The 27,569-nt window shown below is 42.8% G+C and overlaps 1 protein-coding gene across 5 annotated transcripts in view; it reads left to right on the forward strand.

Moving 5' to 3' along the window:
* The window catches only part of NALCN (sodium leak channel, non-selective), a 267,020-nt gene that overhangs the window by 230,037 nt on the left and 9,414 nt on the right, over positions 1-27,569 (forward strand). For all 5 annotated transcript variants that reach the window (XM_054701970.1, XM_037528733.2, XM_054701969.1 and 2 more), the window contains 14 exons: positions 54-158; positions 3,828-3,934; positions 8,923-9,043; positions 9,126-9,224; positions 14,640-14,733; positions 15,237-15,343; positions 15,531-15,605; positions 16,276-16,395; positions 20,347-20,415; positions 21,761-21,909; positions 22,729-22,822; positions 24,693-24,825; positions 25,485-25,600; positions 27,255-27,412. In XM_054701970.1, the coding sequence (XP_054557945.1) occupies positions 54-158; positions 3,828-3,934; positions 8,923-9,043; positions 9,126-9,224; positions 14,640-14,733; positions 15,237-15,343; positions 15,531-15,605; positions 16,276-16,395; positions 20,347-20,415; positions 21,761-21,909; positions 22,729-22,822; positions 24,693-24,825; positions 25,485-25,600; positions 27,255-27,412 (1,547 nt within the window). The remainder of the gene's footprint in view (positions 1-53; positions 159-3,827; positions 3,935-8,922; positions 9,044-9,125; positions 9,225-14,639; positions 14,734-15,236; positions 15,344-15,530; positions 15,606-16,275; positions 16,396-20,346; positions 20,416-21,760; positions 21,910-22,728; positions 22,823-24,692; positions 24,826-25,484; positions 25,601-27,254; positions 27,413-27,569) is intronic.

The following is a 27,569-nucleotide window of genomic DNA, read 5'->3' on the forward strand; positions in this document are numbered from 1 at the left end:
GATTTGGTCCAGATTTGCTGTTTGGGTTCTTACACCTCACTGGTCTCTTCCAGGTCTCTATTCTGTTGCTGACATTGATGCTGGTTTTCGCAAGCTTTGGCGTGCAGCTTTTTGCTGGAAAACTGGCAAAGTGCAACGATCCCAACATAATCAGAAGGGTAAGATTTCCTTTCTGTCTTTGGGAATAAAAATCACAGTGATTTACATCCCTTTGTGAGGCTTATATCAGATTGCAGGCGTGTCTGGGGACATTCTGCTCTTCCCGCCTACTGCAGGGTCAATGCACTGTGGATATCCTTGGCTTTATCTCCCAAGATTCCAGATACTTACTGCTGTGCACCTCAAAAAAGTTTCCTGTAGGTCTCCCCTAACTTAGCCCAGCCCTGTTGCCACATAAGACTTATGGCAGCAAACAGTCCCCCAAAAAGCTACAAAATGCAAATTGTGAATTTCACACCCAACTCATGGCGTCTTCACTCTCGCCTTCTCCGCATTGGGAAGCCAGGGTCTGTTGTTAGCACTTAGCTGCCCAGAAGCTTCTCCTTTGTGACAACTCACAAAGACCATGCTTGGATACTTGTGCTACTACTTTCTTCTTTAGTCAATGTGAGTAAGAGGAGGTCTGCTGCTAGGACACCCCAATATTTTAGTAGCTGAACATAATGAAATGAGCTTATTACATCTGGGATAATCTGGACAGCTCTCCTCCAGGTGACCACTCAGTATCTCAGGCCCCTCTGGTGTCAAAATCTTCTCTGTTCACCTGGAAAGAGGAGAGCTGTCTCGATCTGGGAGGGCCACGGGCTGAGCCCTAGAAGGTCACACGGCCCTTCAACTACTTCTGCTGCAGAGAGCATGACCTCACCAGGCTGGGGCGGGGTTGGGGAGCCATGTAGCTCAGCAGACCACTCGCTAGGGAAAAGGGAACATTGTCTGGTTAATAATTCGCCAGTGTCTGCTATGCCACCCACCCAGTGTCCCATTCTCTTAGAATTCTGCCCTGTATGATGAGTTAATTAATGAAATAAGTCAAACACCAATGATGTAAAAGCTAGTGAACGTGTTTTTCTTTCACGCAAGGAATATGATGCCTTGCATCTGTTAAAATGTGTGTTTCCAAAAGGCCTAACATAGCTGAACTATAATCTGTTCTCAGCAAATGTGACTTATTAATATAGATTTTGTGTATGAAAATAGCTACATTTTCAGAATTCTAATTACAGAAGTCAATAGCTCCCTATTTGGTATAAAATACAGATAACAGCTTTGCCTCGTCCAGATGCTATATTGATCACATCAGAAGCGAGGACCTCAGGCCAAGGCAAGCAGGACATACGTGGGCCGCACAGGCCCCTCATGCTATTTCACTATGTAGGTCTCTGCTTCCCTTCAGACTCCTCCCCAGGACTGCAGGGATTTTGATAAACCTGAGACAGATAACATGGGACGAGACATAAAGGTCATGGGATACCAAATAGCTGATGGAGGAAGCCATAACGGGCTCAGCATTAGTCCACAAGCTTGTAGAAGGAAGGAAGGGTTATTTTAGACCCACACTGAATAGAGGCCAGAAAGATAATAACAACATTTCAAGATGAAGCCTGGTGGGACTCTTGGCTGACTCACTATATTAATAATGGCCAAAGTGCGTGGTAATGTCATGTGAGGTGCTCATCCCAGCCCCAGCTAAAGACTGAAGACTTGTAGACAGGACAGAGAGCACACAGTGGAAGGACAGGCCCCTTGATGGCTGAGACCACAATGCCTTTATCCTCACTCCAGAGCTGTGCGGTCTCTGCGGAAGGCTGGTGGAGCCTCGTAAGGAGAGACCATGTCAGGCAGGATGAGGGACAGGAAACCAGCATAGTGGAAGGTAGTCTGTGGCCCCACATCAGCAGCGGCCTTTCCTAAACCCCATGTAAGAGACCAAGGCCATGGTACCTCCCCGGTGGTGCAAGGGGTTAAGTCTCAGCACTATGAAGCTGTCGGCAGCCACTGCTGCACAAGTTCGATCCCTGACCAGGTTGCTGATCCACATGGCACAGCAGACCGCTCCTGTCTCCCTGCTGCTCCCCTCAGCAGTGTATTTCAGTCAATCCGCCTGTGCTGCTCCCCGCTCTGTCTCTGGTGAATCCTTCACCCCTCACACCTCTGGCCTGTACCCCGGTTCTTGCATGCATGCATAAATAAAATAAATCTTTAAGAGAGAGAGAGAGAGAGAGAGACCAGGCTGAGTGTGCCCCGGGAGTACAGAACGTGACTTCCATGTGGTCCATCTTTCTGGTGAGATACAAATCCAGTGAAGAGGGCACATGGACGCACCAGCCCTTGGACCCTGCAGCGCGTGTCACAGGCTGAACCTCGGCCACTGGTGCTGTTGGTGTTTGCCTGAGCCCTTCCTCACCTGCTCCTTCTCTTAAGCCCGATGGCAGGAATGTTGAGTCCCTTTAGATAGCAGCATGGAGCCCAGAACTTAGTAGACTCCGAGGATACCTTTGGAGGAATAGTTATTATGTGTCAGCTGAGGACAGGTCAACCATGTCAGTCAGTCCCCTGCCCAGCAGCGTGTCTGAAGGTGGATGGTGACTTTAGACAGGTAAAAAGTTAAAGTCCTGTTGAAATATTCGAGGGGACTAAGAACTTTACCATGTGTACCTTGAACCCGAAAAAGAGGTTTAGGCTCAAATAAGACCCTTGTTGCAGAGAAACACAGATAACAAAAGGGAGAATGGAAAACAGAAAATGGGTCCAAAAATTCTTACTAGTGTTTTATTGCTATATCTTTAAAAAAAAAAAAAAACAGCTTTATTGAGTAATAATGCACATGCTACCCACAATGTGTGTACAATTTGACAGTGTGAGGCATGATATTCATAGAGCTGTACAACCATCACCACAGCTAATATTAGAATATTTTTATCAACTCCAAAAGAAACACTGAATTTTGTTCTCACCCCCATCCCCTGTTCTCCCCCTCACCGTCATTTCTAAACAGCTGCTAGCCTACTTTCTTTCTCAAAGAGTTCCCTGCTCAGGATTTCATGGGAATAGCATCATATACTGTGTGGTCTTTTGTGACTGGCCTTTTAGCATAATATTTTCAGGTCTTTTCACTGACAATATTTTCAAGGTTCAACATATACATGATACCATCCACATGTCAGTACTTCCTTCTTTATGGCTGAATAATATTCCATTGGATGGCTATACCACCTTTTGTTTATCCATTCCTTGATAGACATCTGAATTGTTTCCAACTTTAGACTATTATAAGTAGTGCTATTTATAATAATAATACAGGCATTCAGGGACAAGTGTCTGTGAGGATATGGTTGCCTATCTCTTGGGTAGATACCCGGGATGCTGGCACTCTGACCTTTAGGAAAGGTCACACTGTTTTCCCAAAGTGGCTGCACTGTTTTCTGGTCCCACCCACAGTGTAGGAAACCTCTAGTACGAGGGTTCTGATGTCTGTATATCCTCATCAAAGCTTGTGTTATTTGACTTTTTGAGTATAGCCTTGTTAGTGGGCATGAAGGTTTTATGGTTTGGATTTGCATTTCCTATATGATGAATTCCACTGAGCATCTCTTCATGTGCTTATTGGCCATTTGTCGATCTTCCTCAGAAAATGTCTACTTCGATCGTTTGCTCACCTACTAATGTCTTCCCATGTCAATTTTTACTGCTCATTTTCACTGTTTGCTGGTGACCGTCCACATCACTCCTGGTCAAAAAAGGGCCTTTGTTATTCCATGAATAAAGCATTTCTGATCTGAGTTTATTTTCTGACCAGGTTTCCCCCTCCCTCTTTTTTCCTGTTTTAGGAAGATTGTAATGGCATATTCAGAATTAACGTAAGTGTGTCCAAGAACTTAAATTTAAAATTAAGACCCGGAGAGAAAAAACCTGGATTTTGGGTTCCCCGTGTTTGGTAAGCATCTCAGAAACATCCTGAAGAATGCTTTATTTGTCGGTGTAAGATTTTAAATCAGCATAATGTGACATGGAGCTAAAAGTTACTCGGCTAAAGGTGTTAAGATGCTTCTAAGTAATGCAAGGCAAGCTCTGAATCATGACGGGTGGCAGAGCAAGTGCACTTACCCATGTGGCTTCGTGAAATGTCTCCGCAGTGTTTTTCTAATACGTGTAATGAATGTGTCTCGATTCACATGGCTTCCCACATTAGCGAGAATTTAAAAAACGAAGATTTTCTATCACATAAAAACTAAACTTGACCTGAGTTTATGTCTTTAAGAGAGGATTGGCTGTCTTTACTACCAATTGTAGAGAACCTTAAATCACAAAGCTGTTTCAATTTTAAAGCCCATTTACGTGGAGAGATTTTCATTCTTGAATCACCAGAGAGAATCTCTAGTGACATCAAGAGTAACACATTCTATTTAACTCTCTTTCACGTTCATTTTTCTTGAAAATGGGTTTTCAAAGTTCGGAGTAACTGTTCCTCCTTTCTCGTCATATTACTAAGGCCTGCTAGGGGCTCCCTCACTGCTTTCTGGATGAGCTGAGTGTTCTGGCAACGTCATTTGTTATTTAAACCACTCAGTTGTCTTGTTCATTTTGCTCTTACCTCTGAGAATAACAAGTGGGCCTTGGCAGCTACTCTGTTTTTGCCGGAATTGATGTTCTCTACCAAATGTCAAAACTCTTTAAAAGACGTCACCCAATGGTACCTGAGGACTCGTGGTTACTGCTTTGCCATTTCTTTAATATAAAATTCACTTTTACAAAAAGCTCAATACAGTTTATCTGCTGATTTTATTTATTGAAGTGCTGAAGAATTATGGAGGAAAAGGTGCCTTGGGGCTGTGAGGCCTGAGTGTGGGCAGGACAGTGTATAAACCCTGGGGAGAGCCCTCATCCCAGTGCTACCTAGAAAAACAGCCTAATTTACATTATAATAAAAAATTAAAGAAGCATAAAATGTTTACTTTTGTGAGATTAGAACTCATTGTTATTCCATCAATAATTTATTTGTGTGAGACTATCAAATGGGATTCTTTTCCCCTGCTGCTTTGGAATTTTGGCCAAAGCCTCAAAGCTGAGGACACCAGGGGAAATAGTGTGTTTGCAGCCCAAAGAGCCCCAACTGGAATTTCTTATGTAAGTTGTTCACAGGCTTTTTAAGTTCAGTGGCTCCATGAAGCTAGGGCACAAGGAGGGCACGCCTGGGCCACCGTGGTCAGAATATCATGATTTGTATTTGTTTCAGTGAAATGACCTCTTGTCAATGTCAGCTCTAACCATGATCATTTTTATCATTTCCTTTTTCAGTAAGCTCTTCCAGAGCTAGCAGTAAAAAATACTTTAATTCTATATTAGCTCAATATATAAATACATTTCTCAGTTATTCAGAAAATAACATGTATGTGGGAACTGCCTAGAGAAGTGCTTTGATCATCATAACCAGGATGCAGCTATACATTCTGACCCAGAAGACGACCTCAGCCTCTGTTCTCCCCAGATGAATACATACATTTTCTTCTGAATCACTCTAATTGGAGGAGATAAAATTTACCTTGGTAAAGGGAATTTAATGTCTCATCTATTTACATATTGGATTTTGTTTTAAACAGACATCTGGGAGATGGGAGGTTGGAAAGCATGAGAGAAAAATCAAAAAAGTTCTCAGTTTTACCACAAACGTGTGATGAAACACATTTACCGAGTCACTTACTATTCACCAGGCATGAAGCTGTGTCTGGAGAGGAGCTGTGCATGCCCCGGCCCGTAGGCCCCCGAAGTCTAGTGGAGAGCAGAAAATACGACCACAGTTTATCATAATATGCAAAGGACTTTGATGCTACATCAAAACTCTAACCCTAAACTCACCTGAAGCTTCACTCTAGGTAGTTATAAGTTACACTGTGATGCAGTCCAGGCAAAAGGAGACCAAACTTTGTAGTTGAAGGCTCAAACAAATGGGATACGCTCTTTTAGGGAAAAAAAAAGTATAAACCACCTTACTGTGGTGAGTTTAACAGAACTGGGCCTAGTGAACTCAATCCTGGGACCCCTTGAAACTCCTGGAGGGGACCGGGGCCGGGGAGGGATGGGGCTGAAGTTTAATGTTCTTTGGCGTCCTGGTTTATGAGCCTCTCATTCTGGGATCAAGGGGGGTCTCTGAAGCCAACTGTGGTAGGACCAGGGGCACGGACCCAGAGAAGGAGGGATAAGACTTTGGCAGGTGAAAGGGGGTGAAGTCACAGACAAGTAGGGGGAGTGGGCAGGCAGAGCTAAGGCCTTGCCTGTTGGGAACTCAACTGACAAAATTCAATGTAAATAGATGCGAGCACATTCCACGAGGTGCAGAGGCTTCCCATTTCTTGCAAGGATTTGGTGGGGAAGTGTAAGGTACGAGGGAGAACTTTGGACAATGTCACTCCTGCGTGTCCTCACCCAAGGGCAGAGGATGCTTCTCCCCTCCATGGTGCACCCATCTTTCCAGAGAAGGTGCAGGTCTCCTTAGCATGATCTTGGGGGCCTTGGAATTCTTTCACTGGGAGGGAAAAGATGGGTCAAATGGTGAGGTCAGCCCCAATGCATTAGTGAGGTCAGCCTCAAGCCCCGGAGCCTTTTCTGAACTGGGAAGACAGGATTAGACTCTTTTGAAAAATATCCAGGAAAGGTGATATTTAAAAGGCTTCCGGGGCCTCCCTGGTGGCGCAAGGGGTTGAGCATCGCACTGTGAAGCAATGCGCAGCCTCTGCAGCACTAGTTCGATCCCCGGCCTGCCAGGGAGCTAGCCACATGGTGCAGCAGACCTCTCCTGACACGCCCGCTGCTCCCCTCAGCAGTGTGTTTCAGTCCATCTGCCTGTTTTGTTCCCCGCTCTGTCTCTGGAGAATCCTTTCACCCCCCACACCTCTGGCCTGTACCCCAGTTCTTGTGTGCATAAAAAAATAAATCTAAAAATAAAAAAAATTTAAAAAGACTCAAGAAAGGTCAACAGGAAAAAAAGCAGTAATTGATTATGTCTGGCATTGGTGGATTCCCTCTGTAGTTATAGGGAAAGTTTCAAATTTTCCAAATTTAGTAGCATGAATAAAGCATAAGCATACATTTTCTATGATGAAAATGAACTTATTTTTTTAACGTGATATATTCTTCCACCTACTTAAGCCTGATCCTACATTTTATTTTTCTTGGTTCAGCCTAAAAGTGTATTTTTAACACATTCTACCTTCTAAAGGATATGAAATATGAAAGTAGTTTGGCCTTCTGCAAATTCAGCTTTAAAAAGCACTTTTACATAAAGAAAATGGGTGGATAAGAAAGTTCAATGTCAGATCTGAGAACAGGCTCACTTGGTTTTCAGAAAATCCTTATTTAAGGAAACTGTGGCATCGTAGAATCTTTACAGTGTCTGCCTACTGTAAAATATATGAAATTTAATTGAAACTCCCCAAAGGAGAGCTTGTGGGGAAAACTGAAGAGAACATGCTTCTGCTTCCATTTTTTAAAAATATAGGTTAGACTCCCCTGATATGAATTTCTAAGTGGGGTTTTCACACCATGTAAAAGACATTTTGACCAAACATCCTTAAAACTTTAGGAGTAAGTTAGTTTCATATTTATGTTTTCTCATTAAATCCCCATCTATTTAGTATTAAAAAAGAAAACTCCAAACGTGTATTCCATGACTGTTTCTATGGTTTAAAAAAACATAAAAAATACTAAAAAATACTAAACCTGATTCCTTTCATCCCTAGCTTCCCAGAGTGTCATCTCTTATGAAGGTTAAATTTTGATAAATGAGCTACCAGGAAAAAAATATCAAAATATAATGTAGCTGAGCTTCAACAAGCCTATGCTATTTCATAGTCCTGAACTTAGTTCTTTAGCCGATTCAGAAAATGTAAGCCTAGTTCTGATTTTCCAGTGCATGGTTGTCTAACTTTTTAAACTACTTACAATGTTTACTAATAAGGGGGGTGGGAGAGAAAAAAACACTGAAATCTTCTGAAAATTAAAAAAAAAAAAGTTAACCCATAACGACCAAAAGAAATACAATAGAATAAAATGGATCACTTTCATAAGTGGTAAAAAGTGTGAACATGTCAGAACAAAAGAAAAAGTAGACATACCCCCCCCATAAGGTAAAGCCAAGTACATGTTTGGAATTCTTATTGAGGTCACACTGGGTTATACATTATGTGGTTTCAGGTGTGCAGCATTGAACTTGGACATCTATAAAGACTGTTCCAAAGTGTTCTAGAAATCAGCAATCAACTGTGGTTGTAGCCTGCTCACTGCACAAGAAATATCTTAGGGAAATATCTAATGACAGCACACAGTTAAGGAAAAAGTATCCAAGAGGGGGTTCTGGAAATGCCGGCGCTGTGAGCAAATCCCTCTTGCGGAATTTCTAACCCATCACTGAGCTGCAATGAGAAGCTGACCGGGGTGACGAGAGAAAGAAAGTGGTCACATTCTACTCCTTTTACACTTTCTACACTAACACGGGGAGTTGTAATTCCTCTCCTGAGAAAGGTTGTTAATGATAAAACTATTTCAAAGTTTACCTCCGAACTCCAATGTCCCTTTGTGAGATTCTCCTACACGATTTCTAACTAGAAAGTGCATTTCTATTTCCAGTCCTCGGTCTAAAAAGTTCATGCCAGAAACACTGCAGAGCCTCCGAAGCTAGAACACCAATTGCGTCTCATGCCTTTTGTTGTTTTCCGCTGAGAGCATGCCCTCATTGCCTAATCATTAATGACATTGCTAAGAACATCATCAACGACACGCGTGCATTGTTGTGATTTAGCAACGAGCGTCAACTAACCCACCTTCCAGAGGCCGAGTGTGTCCTGCACCCACAGTTGATAAGAGCCACAGATATTTGCTTAGGTGCTTCTCATGGAAAGTCCCTAAAACATTCCTTTCTCTGAATTGCAGGGCGAATCCTCGCAACTTTAATTTCGACAATGTGGGAAACGCCATGCTGGCACTGTTCGAGGTCCTCTCCTTGAAAGGCTGGGTGGAAGTGAGGGACGTCATTATCCATCGAGTGGGGCCGGTAAGCCCCGACTGCTCTGAACGCTCCACCAGCTACTTTTCATTTGCCTTGATGAATAACCATTATTTCTTCATTTCTACAGATGCATGGAATCTACATTCATGTTTTTGTATTCCTGGGTTGCATGATTGGATTGACCCTTTTTGTTGGAGTAGTTATTGCTAATTTCAATGAAAACAAGGTAAGGATCTCAGTTTGAATGTCAGGGGGTTTATTCTTTTCCAGCCACTCATTGTGAGCTCTCTTTTCACACCAGGCGTGAAGTCACATGAAACCGTAATGTGACTGGTGTAAATAATGTCTATAACTATTTTACAAGCTACCTCATTGCTGCCTCTCAGGCACATAATTTAAGAGCACCATTCTCTTGCAAAATTTTCCCTTTTGGTAACAGTGTCATTAATTCTTTCACCACTGAAAGGCGCATCTCCTATTGTTCCCGTGGAAAGAATGCAGGGCAAGTTATTAAAACATAATAGCTGAAACTGATGTGCTGATTGCAGGTAATATTACTTTCACAAAATGTAAATTAGGCTGCTTCTTTGTAACTCAGTAGGTGAATTCGGGATTTTGATGGTGTAGAGGGTAAAGTAGGACTTTTTAAAGCCTTATTCATACAGAAAAAAAAGATTTTCTAATTTCATATCAAAACTTTACATTGCGGACTCAGGGAGCAGCTGAATTCATGCTCTCATGAGCATCCCAAGAGTCCACAAATGGGAAAACAGCATGTGTAGTTTCCTGTCTGAAAGTTCATTTGGATAGAACATTCTGTGTCATTCTCTGGACGTGGTTGATCCGCCCTTTATGGTAAAAGCGTCCAATTCAGTGTTGTTTTGAATCATGATCATTGAGATGCAGACGTACTTTCTAGCAAGTTCTAAGCACTGAGGTTTTCACAGGTCTCCCTCAGCTCTCACAACCCTGACATGTACAGCTGAAATAAAAATAGCTGACAGCAGAGAAATAACTTGCCAGGGCCAGAATTCAGATGTGGCGCCGATGACTGCCGAGTCTGGGATTCAAGAGTATAAAAATGTCACTCTGCTTTGAATTAGAGCTGGGCTCACTGCTCGCCCGTGTTATTCATGGCAGGGCTGGTTCGGGCTCATGTTAGCGCCTTCGGTTTGGGTGGCTGCACGCGGCTACATCCTTCACCGCCCGGGCTCAACGTGTGTGGCTCCGGTACCCAGTCAATTACCAGCTTTGATGTGTGCCTAATGAGGATGGCATTTCGTCCAGGCTTTCAAAGGGAGTAGTGTTGGGGCTCCAAGCGGGCGGATTTAAAAATCCGACCCACAGAAACGTGGGATTTTGGTAAAGAAGGAGAGCAAGCATCTTGCCCAGCCTCCCATTTTACTTCATGACACATTCATAACTGAGTTCCTTTAAGCCCTACAGTGTGTTCAATTTAGTGCCAGGCAGAAAGGGGAAGATGGTGCTCTTCAGGGGCTTTGAGCCACGCTGGGAACTCCAGAAGAGGCACAGAAAGAGGGGTCTGGGCACTGCGGTCTGGGCACTCATGCAGAGTGTCCCAGCCCAGCCTGTGGGAGCTGGTGGGTTAGGTCCATGGCAGCTCACAGGCCAGCCACACGCATGAAATGACATAGACTTCCAAGAGCTGGAAACAAACGGGTAAGGAATTGAGCTCTGGAACTCAGAGGGGTGGCGGATGTAAGCGGAATGACAAGCTGTCTGCAGTGCTTGTTGCAGACAAGCTGTCTGCAGTGCTTGTCCTGAAGGAGGGAAGAAGCCCATAGTCTGAGAATGGGAGCTTTCCTGGAAGCCAACGAGGTGCTTAGTGATAGGGGAAATGTAGGCGAAATCGTGTTACTCTACCTGACAAACTTGGATAGATAATTGGAGGTGGAAATTTCTCAATTATGTGAACCTTTTCAGAAAGATACTTTTTTGTAATTGTTTTAGAAGGTAGCACATGAGCTGCTATAGAACAGCATTCATTCATTCATTCAACAGATTTCCTTACTTACTAGGTGCCAATTACTGCTTTGGCCTTAAGAATATAATGACCTAAATATGTAACCTACACACTAAACACTAATATTACATGGAGTTCACCTTCTAATTATAGTATCCAAAGGTATATAAATAGATTTGGGGATCAATAGTTTCACATTTTAGTATTAGTCCAAATTAGCTTGCTTTAGAAAATGGAAATCTGTTCAAAAAGTTCTCAGTCTATACTAGTAATATATATATATATATTTTTTTAAATATCCCTCTTAAAATACACTGTGTTTGATTAATAAACTTAATTTCCTAATAATAAATTTTCAAGGTTTCCATTTATTAAGGTGAAAGCTCCATTGTTATTATTTTTTGGAAACTTTCAGAGTTCAACTTCCCAAATACTTTATTTTGCATAATAATGGAATAATGAGGATGTCTCTAGTATCCAGAGAACAGGGATTTGTTTGCAGTCAGTGAGAAAAGTAGTTCAGCATTATTAATATCAGAAAAAGTAATTTAAAACAAATATTATTATGAATAAATAGTATTATTACATAATGACAGAAGAAAATAAGCACAAGAATGGCATTAAACATTTAAACCTCAAAATGATGAAGCAAAAATTAGTCAAATTGTAAAAAAGAAGCTAGTAAGCCCAAAATCAGAGTGGGAGATAACATGTTTCTCTAAGAAACTCAGAAATCAGACAGGGGAAAAGGAAAAAAATAAGAACTAGGACATAATAAAAATAATTGATCTAATGGACATACAGAGAATGCTGACCCCAACAATTTGAGAACATGTATTATGTTCAAAATTGCTAATATATAGAACATGTTTTCTACCATAATAAAAAAAAAGATATCAAGAGATCCTTCATAATTTGGAAATATTAAGATCCCATTCTAAATAATTTATGAATTACAGAAAAAATAAAAATTGAAAAAATCACAAAATTTAGGTAAATTGCTCATAAAAAACCATATACAAAAACTCAAAAGATAGAAAAGTATCAGTTACTACAGGGAAACCTAAAATTTTGGTGTATGTGTAGAGAAAAATCAAAGATTAAATATTAATATGTCAGATATCCAAATTAATAAAGTATAAAAAGAACAATAAAGTAAAATTGAAGAAAGTGGGAGAAACAGCGTAAATAAGGGCAGAAATTAATGATATAGAAAAACTCAAGAATGAAAAAAACGGGCTCTTTATGAAAATTAAATCCAAAGCTTCTCATAAGTTTGAACAAGAACAAACAGGTGAGGAAGAAAAGCAAGATGAAGTAAGTAAAATTGTGTTGGAGTTTTACAGGTATAGAAAATCAGATGCTAAATAGAATACAGCAGAAATTCCCCCAAAGAGACCCAGGAATATTTCAAACAGAAGTAGCTCAATGAATCAGTGGAGAAGATTAAACCATCAATTAAGGATCACTTAAGTACTTGTTTACATATAGAAACTGAAATGAGATCTCTGCCTCACAGCATACTCAAAATTAAACCCCATCAGTGAAAGACCTAAATGTGAAAAGTAAAATTTAAAGCATGTAGAATTTATGATGCTGGAATAGTTGTGGAGTTCTTGACATTAACCACAATGTGAAATCCATAATGAAACAAAATTATAAATTAGATTACATTAAACTTACAAATCTCTGGATGGTACAAAACCTTATCAGCATTTTTTTTCCAAAAAAAAAACAAGCTATGACTATGAGAAAATATTTACAACTCACAAAACTGACAAAAGATCTGCATCCAGAACTGTTAAGTATGTTTGCAAAGCATTAAAAGTAAATATCCAAATACAAAAATGAGCGAAGAATTTGAACAGGCAATTCACACAGGAAGAGATGGGAATCACCAGTTAGACACTTAAAAGGATATAATGAAACCTAAATTTGATCCATCCAGTGGCCATATTAAAATGTCTGCTGATGTCAAGCATTAGTGAGAATGTAAGCAAATGAGACCACTTGCAGGTTGATGACCCAACCTTTTTTTTTTTTTTTTTTTTTTGGTTGTCCTCTTCGGACAGCAACTTGGCAACATCTTTTATGTAAAGATGCATGAAATCCTGGACTCCTAGAGATTTACCAGGGAGAAGGTGTCATCGATGTTTACAGCATAAGTGTGTTTATTACAGCCTTTTTCTAGACAGCCTCTGACATACAATCACATGTCCTCAGGTGATTTCATCATTATGCAAACATTATGGCAGGAATAGGGGAACCACCGTGCATATGAGGTCTGTAAGTGACCATGCCCTCATGAAGCCACGCGTGACTGTATTTGTATAGCAGAATACTATGCAAGCTATTAAATGGACCACTGAGATTTGTATCTAGTTGTATGGAAAACATGCAGTTCTGTGAAGATAAAAAAAAACTGCTAAAGGATACCACTTCCATAAAAAATGGTGACCAAATATAATCTTGTGCATGGCACATAAGCAACAAAACTGAACACATACTGGGGAGGAGACACAGCAGGTGTTCAAAGAATGTTGTTTCCTTTAATATGTTTCTTTTAATGTTATAACATTGATGAGGGAAAACAATATCAGTTAGGGTTGAATAAAACAATGTTACCCAAAGACGTGCTTTGGGTATAGTTTCTCTCTCTTTTTTTAATGATTTATTTATTTATGCATATAGGAACTGGGGTACAAGTCAGAGGTGTGGGAGGGTGAGAGGACCCACCAGAGACAGAACAGGGGAACAGAACAGGCAGATTGACTGAAATACACTGCTGAGTGGAGCAGCTGGCGAGACAGGAGAGGTCTGCTGCGCCCTGTGGGTAGCTCCCTGGCCAGGGATCAAACTCGTGCTGCAGTGGCTGCAGATAACTACATAGGTTGTGTTTTAACCCCTTGTGCCACCAGGGAGGCCCAGTTATATTTTCTCTTAAGGTCACAGTTTCCAGCTTCCAAGAGCATTCAGTGAGGACTGTACACTTGAACAACAGTCGTTACCTCCAAGGCTGGCCAGAATAGAGGGAGTGGAGGGGCAGGTGTTTTCCCCCCAATCTTAGATTATACTTCTGCCTTGATAACATCATGAAAGATATGTAACAGTATAAATTCATGTGAGTTCTAAGTACTCAATTGTATCACAGACTATTGAATCATACAGTGAGTGATCTCAGCGCTAATTTCTTTAAGTTCTGAACTCTAGTACATCATACCACTTCAAAATAGTTTTGCCATAGCATAGACCAGAATGATTCAAAAAAAAAAAAGGCAAAATACCCAAAACACCATTGTCAGCTCAAGCTATCGTTTTGCGACAGCCTTTTTGACTAGGGAGTGAAAATAGCCATTATTCAAGTGAATATCGCTTTTGGAAATTTGAGTCATATAGGATTTTGAATGTGGATTTTCCCAAACCTGAATGTCACACTTAATCTGTGGTAGTAATGGAAGTTGCTGGACGTTCTTGTTAATCTGTGGCATCTGTGCCTATCCTTCTGGGAACTGCTCTCAAGATCAAGGTTGAGAATTCTGGTATTTGAAGACTATGTTTATTTTCAAGCACCAAATTAGTCCTGTTTATACCACCCCCCACTTGCCATGTCCTTGGTCTGGTGTCATCAACCTTTTCTGCTTTGCTTTGTTTATTAAGGGGACGGCCCTGCTGACTGTAGATCAGAGAAGATGGGAGGATCTGAAGAGCCGACTGAAGATAGCTCAGCCTCTTCATCTGCCACCTCGCCCGGGTATCAAAGATGCTCTGATTTTATTCATGTGGGGCAGTAGTGTTCATGATTCCCCAGGAGTCTAAGATTTCAATTAAAATAATAATCGTGAGGCCACTAGGCGGTTGTGCAGAAGTTAATATAGAAACAGTCTCCCAACTACAGATCTCTCCATAGGCTATTAAAATCACCCACCCAAAGCCCACACTTCAGTGCTCTCAGGATAAGCCTTAATGAAAAAATGAATTTTTAAATAATATATATTTGCGCTTGCCTTTTAAACATATGAGTGAAATGTATTAAAGTGACAGAAATTGAATGATGCGCTTCTCCTTCCAATACAGAGGGCGTCACGCACTGTCGTTTTAAATATTCAGAGCCAGCCATTCCTGCAAAAACACAATAGATGGAACTGTAGGGAGAAAATGTCATGGGTTTTAAGATGAGTGTTAAGGAAAATGAAAGACAGGATAGGAAGTGTGACCTCTGTCTAAAATGCCCTTACCTCAACCTTTCTTTTCCAGATAATGATGGATTTAGAGCTAAGATGTATGACATAACCCAGCACCCATTTTTTAAGAGGACAATTGCGTTGCTCGTCCTGGCCCAGTCGGTGTTGCTCTCTGTCAAGGTACTTGATGGCACCTAAGACTCTATAGGTGAATTTTGTATTCATCATTGTGTCTGACACATCCGTTCCCCATCTGTGTAGTTTAGTATAAAAAATTATAATGCACCATCTTGTGTATATGGGAAGGAGGTGGGGGGATCTTCATGTGCCCCGTGGGTGTGGGCTAGGATTATGTTGTCTCTTCCAGTGGGATGTGGAGGATCCAGTGACCGTTCCTTTGGCAACAATGTCGGTGGTCTTCACCTTCATCTTTGTTCTAGAGGTACAGACATGTCTCCGCTGGGCCTGGGGGTACAGAGCATATTTTCAAGTAAAACAATCCTCTTGATGACACTGGGCTTTTGAATCTTTTGGGGGGCAGGAGTAGCTTGCTCTTTGGCTATTTCCTTTCTAGTCTGTTCTGATGAAATTGAGCGGACTTCACTTGATACTCCAGAGTTTTCCGAGGACAGGAATTGCTAACTGCGATTGATTGTCATATCTGAATGTTGGCCTGTCTGGATGTGTGAATTCAAATATTCATCGCCAACTTTCCAGACCCCTGTAACTCAAGGACTCAGCCTGCAGCCTGGCGGCAGAGGGAGTTTGGCCCAGACAAGATTATTTTAATACATGGCCCATATAAAATCACCCTCCAGGGCAATCTTCTTTGAAATACTAGCAGATTCTTATTTCACCCCGTAATGGTCCATGTTTCCCAAGATCTATGGGGAAGAAAACTGTCCTGCTGTCAGAACTCGTCATAAAACAAGGAGAAAAGACAGTAGAGAATATAGATTTGTGACAGATTCAGCTTAAAAAGTAAAATGCAGAGAGAAGAAAGATCAGTGAAAAATTCCTCCCTTTGGTTTCTGTATCCTTAAAAAAAAAAGTGCCTGTAGTTTCATCATCGGAAGATGTGCTGAATGCTGGATTCTGTTCACTCTCCCCAGGTTACAATGAAAATCATCGCCATGTCACCCGCTGGCTTCTGGCAAAGCAGAAGGAACCGCTACGATCTGCTGGTGACATCACTAGGCGTGGTCTGGGTTGTGCTTCACTTTGCCCTCCTGGTATGCTCATGGCCAAGTTCATTTCAGTCGATAATTTCCTTTCGGGTAATCCTATGGTCAACCTCGATTTACTCCAAGTTGGCCCACACTTGGGTGACAGATTAGCCAGCCGTAACCCTGGCCCTAGCTTGACAGGGCCTCAGATGTGTTCACATGTGTGCCTGTGCACACACATGCACACACACACACAGTCTTCATGTTCAACAAAATCTGGCCCCTCAAAGTCCCTCCAGGATGTGAGCCAGAAAGACAAAGCATTGAGTGTTTCCGATTTCATCCTTCATGTCCCCAAAGGATAAAATGAGAGAGAAAACCAGAAATAGCTTGAGACCTGTCTAAATTCACCCACCAGCAGCAGGAGCCTCAAAGCCTGTTTTCTGGCTGAAGTGTAGCATCGTGACTTCCAGGCAGTGGCGGGTCCATCTGCCAACAGTCAGCGTTCCCTGGTGTGGTCCTCAGACACTTCTGCTCCTTTGCTGCTACTGGACATCCAGCCACTGTTCTCTACAGCACATCAGTCCCCATTTCAGTATCTCATTCTCATCACTTTGCCTAAATGAGGTCAGCCTCCCCCTGCCCCATTCAGTCCGAGGTCCAGCTCACATCTAGCACAAGGGGTACACTTGACCGTGATTAGAGCCGTGTTGACCAAGTCAAGCAAAATGTGGTCATGGAGACAATTTTTTAAATTTAGGAGCCCTATGGGCCTCCCCGGTGGCGCAGCGGTTGAGCGCTGGGTTGCGGAGCTGCCCGTGACCTCTGCGACGCCGGTTCGATTCCCGGCTGCTCCCCGGCCACCGGAGGAGGGTCCCACATGGCGCGCAGACCTCTCCTGCCGCCCGCTGCTCCCCTCAGCAGTGTACTTCGGTCCTTCTGCCTGCTCTGCTCCCCGCTCTGGCTCTGGTGAATTCTCTCACCCTCCCACACTTCTGACTGTACCCAGTGCTTGTATAAATAAATAAATAAATAAATCTTTAAAAAATAAATAAATAAATAAATAAATAAATTTAGGAGCCCTATTGATAATGTGAACAAGAAACAGAAGACATACATTTCATAACCTACCATGCCCAAAATATCCTTTCAACATGTCAACAATATAAAACTTATAAGGAAAGAGGTTCCAGTTTCTCCTCTCCTCACCAGCTTTGTCTTGGTGTGTATTTCACACTCAGGCCTGTGCATTTAACTGGTCATATTTCAAAATTCTCACTGGCCAGATGTGGCTGCCTTGCTGGGCCTCACAGCTCTGGAAGATCTGGTCCCGGTCTAAGTGCAGCCATTGCCGAGACCCGATCCAGTTATTCGGCTTCAGTGACACTTTATTCCCGCATCGGAATTTAGGGAAGTCGCTTCGTCCTCTACCTATTCATGTGGACATTTTGAAAACTTTTTCTAGTTTTAAAGATATAAATCTTAATGTGTTGTTATAAATACTTTCTTTTTTGTTACTTCTCCTCGACCCTACCCCAAATCAACATGACCAGTTGCCCCTGCTCTCTCCCATGCATCCCCCACAGTCTTCACTGTAGGAAACACATGGGCAAGAGCCATTGCGCCCAGAACTCAGTCCATATCACAGAGTCTTGCTTCCCTCTGAAATTGCTGTGCTCAGGAAGAGATCAAGCTTCCTTAAAAAACTCTTGTTATCGGGCCTCCCCGGTGGCGCAGCGGTTGAGCGCTGGGTTGCGAAGCTGCCCGCAGCCTCTGCGGCGCCGGTTCGATCCCCGGCTGCTCCCCGGCCACCGGAGGAGGGTCCCACATGGCGTGCAGACCTCTCCTGCCAGCCCGCTGCTCCCCTCAGCAGTGTACTTCGTCAGTCTGCCTGCTCTGCTCCCCGCTCTGGCTCTGGTGAATTCTCTCACCCTCCCGCGCTTCTGACTGTACCCAGTGCTTGCATAAACAAAACAAACAAACAAACCAGCAAAACAAATAAATAAAGCATGCCTCTAAAAAAAAAAAACAACAAAAAAAACTCTTGTTATCGTCAGCATCAGGAGTGGAGCCAAGTCTAGGTGGAGCTTCTCCATCACCTGTTTGATTTCTCAAATAATAAATAGGCACTGTAATAAATGTGCAGGTCACTGTGAGAGGAATGAGAAGAATGTTAACAAGCAGGGCCTCCCCGATGGCGCAGTGGGTTGAGTGCAGCGCTGTGAAGCTGTCCGCAGCCTCTGCAGCGTGGGTTTGATTCCCGGCTGGCCAGGGAGCTACCCACAGGGCACAGCAGACCTCTCCTGTCTCGCCTGTTGCTCCCCTCAGCAGTGCTTTAGGTCTGTTTGCCTGTTCTGCTCCCCACTCTGTCTCTGGTGAATCCTCTCACCCTCCTGCGCCTCTGACCTATACCCCAGCTCTTGTATAAATAAATAAATCTTTTTTAAAATCTTAAAAAAAAAAAAAAAAAGAATGTAACAAGCAAAACAAAGACCATGTGTCCTTATGAGCTTCACAGCTGGAAAGCTAGGGGAGCATTTATGGACTGTCCCAGGTCAATGAGAGCTGGGGCCGTGGTGAGGGAGATGGGGGAGACACGTGCGCCTGGGATGACACAGAATAGTGGGTGTCATCAGAGAGGTCCTGAAAGACATGCCCGAGGGCGTGATGATTGGGTTCCAGCTGCAGGATGAGGGGAGAACATTTGGGATGAAAGGAGAGAGTGTGGCTGGAGTAGAAAGAACGAGAGCAACGTGATACAAGATCTGGGTGGGCACAAAGGCGTCAGACCTCTCACCTTGGAGTCCAGGTGAAATATTTGGGTCCTTACCCAAGAAGCCATCTGGTGTCACTGCTTCCAGAATGTAAAAGAAAAAGTTTCTAGTGTAGGTTTAGAGCTAACGTGCTGGGACCACGGTTTTATCTTCCTCCAGATGAGCTGTATCCCAGAGACTCTTGGTTCAAGCAGAAGGGCAGAGCAGTCTCCTTAATTCCACAGCTCCCCAGAGATAAAACCTCGCACCAAAAAGTGCACTCATCTATTCTGTCTGCAGCTTTTATGGTCCAAGAGCCTCAGGTCCCGGAAGGATGCTCCTGGCCAGCATCTTCTGCGGTGAGCTGCTGGGAAGCAGGAGACAGTCCTGGTCCCCTCCAGAGATGCTTCCGTGAAGACACATTCACTTCCTTGCGCCTTACTCAGCTCTCATGCACCCCCTTCCTGTGAGCCCATCTGTGACTGTTGTCGCTGGGCAAGGCAGGGTTCCTCCAGAAGAATCCTGCTTTGGCATCAGCTTAATGTCAAAGTTGTTTTGCAGCTCTCGCCGGTGGGATCTTTGTTTCTCAGATGGAACTTTCTTAGTCATAAATGTGCCGAGTCATCTCTTGCTGCTGATCTCACTCATGAAGGAGCCAGCAGGTGTTTCTGAGCAGGGAAGACATCTCTGAGGTCAACTTTCAGAGAGAGGGATGCTGAACTCCCCCACTGTCTCCAATACCAGAGCCCTCCGTGCCAGGACTCTTGACGAGTGTCACTCCACTCCTTCATGTTGTATTAAGTCATCCAAGGTCTTTTTTTTCCTCTTAAAATCTTAGGGTTTTTTCCTTGAATTGTTTTTTTGAGGTACCGTGGGTTTGCTACATTGTATCAGGGCACAGGTGCGCCCCTCTTCAGATGCCTGTCAGGTCATCACACCCACCAGCAGAACCCCCCATCATGCTCCCCCCCAGCTTGCTTGCAAAGGAACTGGTCACTGCTTTATGTAAAATAAGTTTTCAAATACAGAATTCAGCTGAGCAAAACAGAGACGGAAGTTTTATTTAAGATTGGATTTTATAGCTGATATTTATTCATGAGGTTTGGCAGTGACCTTTTCAGGATAATTTCTTACAGGAATGTTCACATTTTATGAGGCTAATTATTCAGTAGACCGCACCGAATAAGAAGACCTAAACTGAAGACTGGAACTGAAATGAGATCTTTTGTGCAGATTAGAGCTGTCTCTTCTGCTTCTGTTTCAGAACGCGTACACCTACATGATGGGCGCCTGCGTGATTGTCTTTCGGTTCTTCTCCATCTGCGGGAAGCACGTACGTACGCGGGGAAGAAAGCTGTCAAAGTCAGGCAGGCGCTGCACAAGGGAAGGGTGGCTGTTGGGCACCCGCGGTCCTGCTGCGTCTTGGAGACTGTAGTTAAGGAATTGCTCCACATCATAACTCAACATGAACAAATTTTAAATATTAAATGAATCAGTCGCTTAGTTACCTTGTGATGCCTTTCCTGATATTTGTGTGGGCTTTTTCATCCTGCATATTTGCTAAGTGCATTCAATCATCAACTCAAGATAAATATCAGGCATTAAACAACAACAAAAAAAAAAAACACACCAATGGCCTTTCTTCCTACTTCTTTGTTTTTTATTGTCTTTGTTTCTAATGAGTTATTTCACTGCAAAGAAAAATAACCTTGAGCGAACACTCACGATTCCGTCATCCCACTTTCATTGTGAGTGTCCACACATGTACTTCCACACGTAGTTTTCATTCTTTAAAGTCCTGTTCCCTTTTTGTTACTAACATGTCCATTTCATATATGTACCTTCTCAATATTTTCATAATTGATGGTCATTTCTTATGTATCATTGTTTAGTTTTCTTTTGGCAAGTGTCTGTCTGTGCAAGAATCCTGAGTCTATGTCAGTCCTCATCTTCAGCGTTACTCACTTTTGAAATTTCAAGGTATTTTTTATGAGCCCTTTTCTCTGGATGCTCAGCATTCTACAGCACCGTCACTGATGCCTCCCTTCCCCAAGGCTATTTAGTTCACAGATTTATAAACTAAGCAGATACCAGTATTTTATAGTTAAGATGAAAATTAGGTTACACCCTTGCAAAGACACTTTTCTCCCATATAAGTAAAATGTAAAAGACTCTTAAGAAAAATATTCTAAAGAATAGCCTGGAGTAAAGTTAATCAATAAGACAGTGAATACAATTTTTAAATTGGAGAAAGAACTCCTGAGTCTACTTGCTATTAACCAAAAATGTACAGTTCTGATGGGAAGAGAAGTAAGAAGAAAAGAGAGCATAAAGGCAAAGGATTATGGGGTGTAATTATATTCATTTGACTGAAGAGACTGACTAGTTTGAATATGAGTACATTTCTCGCTGTCTAATTATGTCTGGAATATTATTCAGACTTAGTACCTAATAGGAAGCGATTTTCCAGTGTTTTCCTAGATTCACTCTTGAGCCAACCTGCCTGAATGCTAGTCACTTCCCACACATAGTTTTCGTTCTTTAAAGTCCTGCTCCCTTCCCACACATAGTTTTCATAGTCTATGAAATGTTCACTATGTTTCACAGAACACATAGTCTGTGTTCTGTGAATATTCTCTCTCCTTCCCCATCTTTCTCTCCCTATCTCCCCATTTCAGGTCACCCTGAAAATGCTGCTCCTGACGGTGGTGGTCAGCATGTATAAAAGCTTCTTCATCATCGTCGGCATGTTCCTCTTGCTGCTGTGCTACGCTTTTGCCGGAGTGGTTTTATTTGGTACTGTGAAATACGGAGAGAACATTAACAGGTGGGTTCTCTCTCTGCTCATCTATCAAGCAACCTTCTTACTTTATTAAGACATCACGAAAAAGAAACCTGAATGTTTTGAACAAAGAGAAAGAGGGGAAAGCCATAAGTTGGAAATTAAATCAAAATAAAATAACCAAATTTCAACAGATATTTTTCTAATTGAAAATGGTATGTATGTTTAGTCTGGAAACCTTCGAGAATTCAGAACAAAACGAATGCATAATCCCACAGTCATGCAGAAATAGCCGCTTGTGATATCACAGTGAATTCTACCATGTTTTTCTATCCACATACTGCAAAAAAAACACTATACATTATTTTTTTAAATTAAAGAATTTTGAGATGGAATTGATTATATTTTTTAACAAAATACAGAAAGTTGTGTTTTCTATATGAAACCTATTTTTCAATAATTACCTTAAATTTTGTGGAAGTACCATGGTATTTTTTAGTCCTTGCACAACAAATTACATACAAATAATCCAGCTGCAGAGATTCCTAGTTGATATGAATGTGCCATCTTTTATAGCAATCTTTGTAGCAAAATGCCACCTTTATAGCAAAATTCATGTAAAAGATGCAATCACTTGGAATTGCCAAAACTTGTTGATGATGACTGACAATAAGTTGGTGGCACTGCGCGAGGACTGGCTGTCCCAGGGGCAAGTGTAACTAAGAAACTAGGAGGGTATAACCTTAGAAAATGCTATTTGGCAGCCAAGTGTGCTCCAGTATCCGCCTGTTTTGGTGGTAACAAACCCTACTATTTCATGGCAAACCGTATCACTCGTATTCTGGTCTGTTTTTCTTCAATTAGGCATGCAAATTTCTCTTCCGCCGGCAAAGCCATTACTGTGCTGTTCCGAATTGTCACCGGCGAGGACTGGAACAAGATTATGCACGACTGTATGGTAACCAGCTTGATCACTCGATCACTCCATTCAGAAACAGAGACTCACTGTCAGCATCACCCTCGCCAACATCAGGGCCTTGTACAAAACACATAGCCTGGACTTCTAGCCCATGAAATTGCATTCTCTTGTATTCCCATGTATGGGCTTGCGAAATGACGCCAGTGGACCCAACTTGGGCTACTGTAGTTCCACTCGAGATGTATGATGTGAACCTTGTTCTTCCCTCAAACCTTTAGTGTGTGGGCAGTCACGTGCATCTGGGAGAGTTTCTGTTCTTTGCTTTATTTGAAAGCCACTGAGCTCATTCTGGCCATTGCTAGGTGTTCGGTCCTCACCAATTCTAAGGCATCCTTGAGGACATTATGTCAAGGGCTCTGAGTCTCTTCTTTTTTGGCGTCCTCCCTACGGGCTAATCCTTCACATGTCCGTTGAAACATGCTGCCAGTTATGTGTTCACCCAGCATGCTACTTTCCTCCTGTGCCGCATGTAGCACAGCTGGAGTAAGTTATTGGCTTGATTTGTTTCTGTGTCTCCAAACCAGCACTATCCAAAAGATATTTCTGCAGTGATTCTGAAGACATCTGTACTGTCCGATTCAGTAGCCACTAGGCCAATGTGGTTATTGAGCACTTGGAATGTGACTAGTGCTGCTGAGGGACTAAATTTAAAATTCAATTTAACATTAATGAACATGAATTTGCGTCAAGTGGTCGCATGTGGTTGGTGGCTACTGTGTTGGACTGTACTTGGGAGGAAGGAGTAGGGTCTCTGTCCTGCTTACTGGGCTGTCCCCAACACTTGGCAAACCTAGCACACAGTAGGAGCTCAAGAACTTCATGCAGGAATGGATGGGGATGGAATTAACCAAGTCAAATATAATCCAGGGCGGAATTTAAAAACCTCTAAATAATGAATAAGCAAAATGCCATGGGAACATAGACGAAAGACCAAGTCTCTCTGGCTAAAACTAATCAGAGATGTGGCCAACTTTATTAGTCCTGAAGACTAGGGATGCCTTGAGTAACCCAGGTCCCATGCTTTTCCATAGCATCCCGTTTTACTGCACATAGCAAGTCTCCTTAAATCTCTCTCTTTTTTTTTTAAACTATTGATAACCTTATTTATTGTCATTATCCAGTATTATCATTTTATCACTTCTTGCCTGAACAGCTGCTATAAGTTCGAATCTGGTCTGATCTCCTTATCCACAGATCTCATTGATTCTGGAAGCCCAAACATAGGGAGCCTACAGTTAGGATCGGTCTCCAACTGAAAATACTGTCTCTGTTTCCTACAGGATAAAACCAACACTCCTGCACTGTGCTTTCAAATGTCCCTGTATTTTGCCCCATCTTGGATACTTGACCTTTCCAGTGATTTCTATTCCTAAAATTTTGGAGCACTTTTTACCTCACCATCTTCCTCTACCTGAAAGCTTTTTTCATCCACCACGGTGCCACTCCACACAGTAGTCAAAACAACCTTAAATATTGTCCTCAATCTTAAGCTCTGACTTAAGTCAGAGAAATTTTTTCTCAATGCCTCTTGCTTTGACTTTCTGCAATTAGCATCACAATGAGATCCTGCCACGTGGGGGTCTTGGGGATGGGAGAAAGTATCCCCTGGGGGAAATCTGTTCATTTTCCTTGTGCATCCTGCATGCTTTGGAATTTTACAAGACTAAAAGCCTAAAGTAAATGAGATATTCGTTTGGCTGTTTGCCACACATTAGGTCCCCCATACATGTGGCTTTGCAGAGATGACTTTGAAGTGGATTATATTTTACATGGCTGGGAACATGTTCACTAACAGGAATTAGTGTTCTCCGCACTCACACGCTCTTCTCCCTTCCCCCACCACCTGCAGGTCCAGCCCCCCTTTTGTACTCCAGATGAATTTACATACTGGGCAACAGACTGCGGAAATTACGCTGGGGCACTCATGTATTTCTGCTCATTTTATGTCATCATTGCCTACATCATGCTGAATCTGCTTGTAGGTAAGCGAGCCTCATTGAATATTTTTAATCTCTTTAAACTCAGGTACTTAGATAATTATGTACAATTTTCAAGTAATTATCCTGGATTGCGTGGGGTGGGTGTTTCATGGCATTAATGATAAATTGTTGCCTCTCGATCCAGAAGCTGAAAAGACCTTTGCAAAGCATGTAAATGACAGTTGATTGCAATTTTAAGAGTTGAACTATTTATTATGATGATTAATTTCCGAAGAGCTCTTCTCATGGATTGAGTTGAACATATATCAGCCTTTTACAGCCTCAAAATATCACATTATGTTTTTAAAAGATCTACATTGTTCACCCAGCTGTGGGGCCTCCCGGAACTCATTTCGACCATTACAAACTACCCTGGAACTCACAGCGAAGAGTGAAAGCCAGCTGGCTCCAGTATCCCTGTTCGCAGAACGTGTGTCTGTGCCCTTGACCCTCATGTTTGGAAAAGGCCGGGCTGGACAAATAGCTTAGTCTAAGTGTTAGACACACCAACTTGGAAACCGTACTAACAGCTCTTTAAAAAATTGTCTTATCATGTAGGTGATAACATGCATTATTTCTAATAGATGTTTTCCTTTCTCTAAAAAATGAAAAATTAGCATTGTTTTCTGATTCTGGGTTGTTGTTGTTGTTGTTGTTTTAAGCTATAATTGTGGAGAACTTCTCCTTGTTTTATTCCACTGAGGAGGACCAACTTTTAAGCTACAACGATCTTCGCCACTTTCAGATCATATGGAATATGGTGGATGATAAAAGAGAGGTAGGAGAATGGCTTGTCTTGTCATACCCTACCTCAAAGACGCTGCCGTTTCAGACATTTAAATGGTTTGGTTTAAATGGTTTCGTTGTTGGTAGTGGATGTGCATTAAATTTTGAGTGGCCATTGGTGAATTGCAGAAATCTGCTGTTCACATGTGAGCAGAATTTGCTAGTTGGGGTGAGGGACAGAAAGTTCCCTCTCATGTCCTAACCGCCTGTGGACACCATCTTCTGGCCAACATCCAGAAAGCCAGCAAGGAAAGGAAGTCTGGGGAGGCCTTGGCCGGGGGCAGCAGAGGGTGAAGTACAAAGAGCTACGGAGACAGTCCAACACCAGCTCGGGACCACGCCAGCCTCACGTGGCAGTCCCAACTAGAAGGGAAGGGAGTTGTGTCAGTGGTATCTGAAACTTGTTACTTTGAATTTTGGGACTTATTTCTTCCATGTTTTCATCCTAAAGTTTACCCATGATTTCCTAGAATGAGCTGAAGCCTTTTCACCCTACTCTTCCTCCCTCTTATCCTAATAGTCAGGGGCCATTCTGGGGACCAAGGCATGACCTCACTCGAATATCTAGGAATTCATGGATCACCAGTGTCCACGCCTCTTCCCAGGGCCTTCACTCAAAGACATGGGCAGATGGGGCCAGTACCTTCTGTCCCTTGGAAGGATACTTCATGGTTAGAGTTTCAGAACCTTGGTCTGCTCTGACTAGGAAAAGTCCAGAACTGCGAGCCCCTTTCTCCTGTGTGTAACTGCTCTTCTAATGGAGAAGACCTGGAAAGGAGTGAACTTTCCACCGAAGAACAATAGAACACTTGTCTAGAAGTTCCTGGCAGACACATTCTTCATGATGGGTTGGTGACAACCTAGGTGCCCCTCAGCAGAAAGTTGGATACAGGAGATGTGGCTTATATACACCATGGAATATTACTCAGCTATAAAGAAGGTGAAACTCTCCCATTTCCAACATGGATGGCCCTTGAGGGGATTATGTCAATCAGTCAGCTAGAGAAAGACAAACACCCCATGCTCCCACTCACATGTGGAAGACAAACAAAACTAATGAACAAACAAAACAAAAATAAGCTCTTACTCTATAAAAACAAATTAGTGATAACCAAAAGGGGGTGAGAAGGGAGGCGGGTCATCAGATATAAGAGCCAATTGTATGATGATGGATGGAAACTAGACTTTTAGGGGTGAACCTAATGTAGTAAATTCAGTTTGATTTATAAGGCTGCACGCCTGAGACCAATATAATGTTTTAAACCAATACTACTTTAGTTTAAAAAAAATTAACTTCAAGCAAATAATCCCAGAAAATAAAAAGGGAGACCTCCCCAGCACCCAGATTAAGTGACGCGGAAAGGCTTATTCATGTGTATGACCCACTTTTTTGTGCCCAAGCCTGTGTTGGAAAAACAGTGAGCAGGGCTGAGCCAATGAAGGGGGCTGGGGAGTAGGACTCGGCTGGGTAAAGCAAGCAAGTGTGGGGTCCAGGGGAGGCAGAGCTGGGTGTGGGGGAGCCGGCAGGTGAACCTCCTTCCAGCCCAGTGCACTTCTTTGAGAAACAGCTCTGGGTTTTGGCTGTGGCCACAGAAGTCCACGGGCGCAGGGGGAGGACGGGTCACCGACGCTGGCTCTGCCCGCAGGGGGTGATCCCGACCTTCCGCGTGAAGTTCCTGTTGCGGCTGCTGCGGGGCCGGCTGGAGGTGGACCTGGACAAGGACAAGCTCCTGTTCAAGCACATGTGCTACGAGATGGAGCGGCTGCACAATGGCGGCGATGTCACCTTCCACGACGTGCTCAGGTAGGGCGCCCGCCCTGGGCTGCAGCACCCACGGGGCCCGTGAGACACAGCAGCCAGCCTGCTCCCCACCCACCAGTCAAAGGCCTCGTGAGAGGGACACGGTGAACAAGCAAGTTCATAACCTAAAACGCCTCCCCTCGGAGACAAGGCCATGTTC

This window comes from Talpa occidentalis, unplaced genomic scaffold (genome assembly GCF_014898055.3).
Source record: "Talpa occidentalis isolate TD23 unplaced genomic scaffold, MPIMG_talOcc4v2.1 talOcc4.5, whole genome shotgun sequence".
NCBI classification, from domain to species: domain Eukaryota; kingdom Metazoa; phylum Chordata; class Mammalia; order Eulipotyphla; family Talpidae; genus Talpa; species Talpa occidentalis.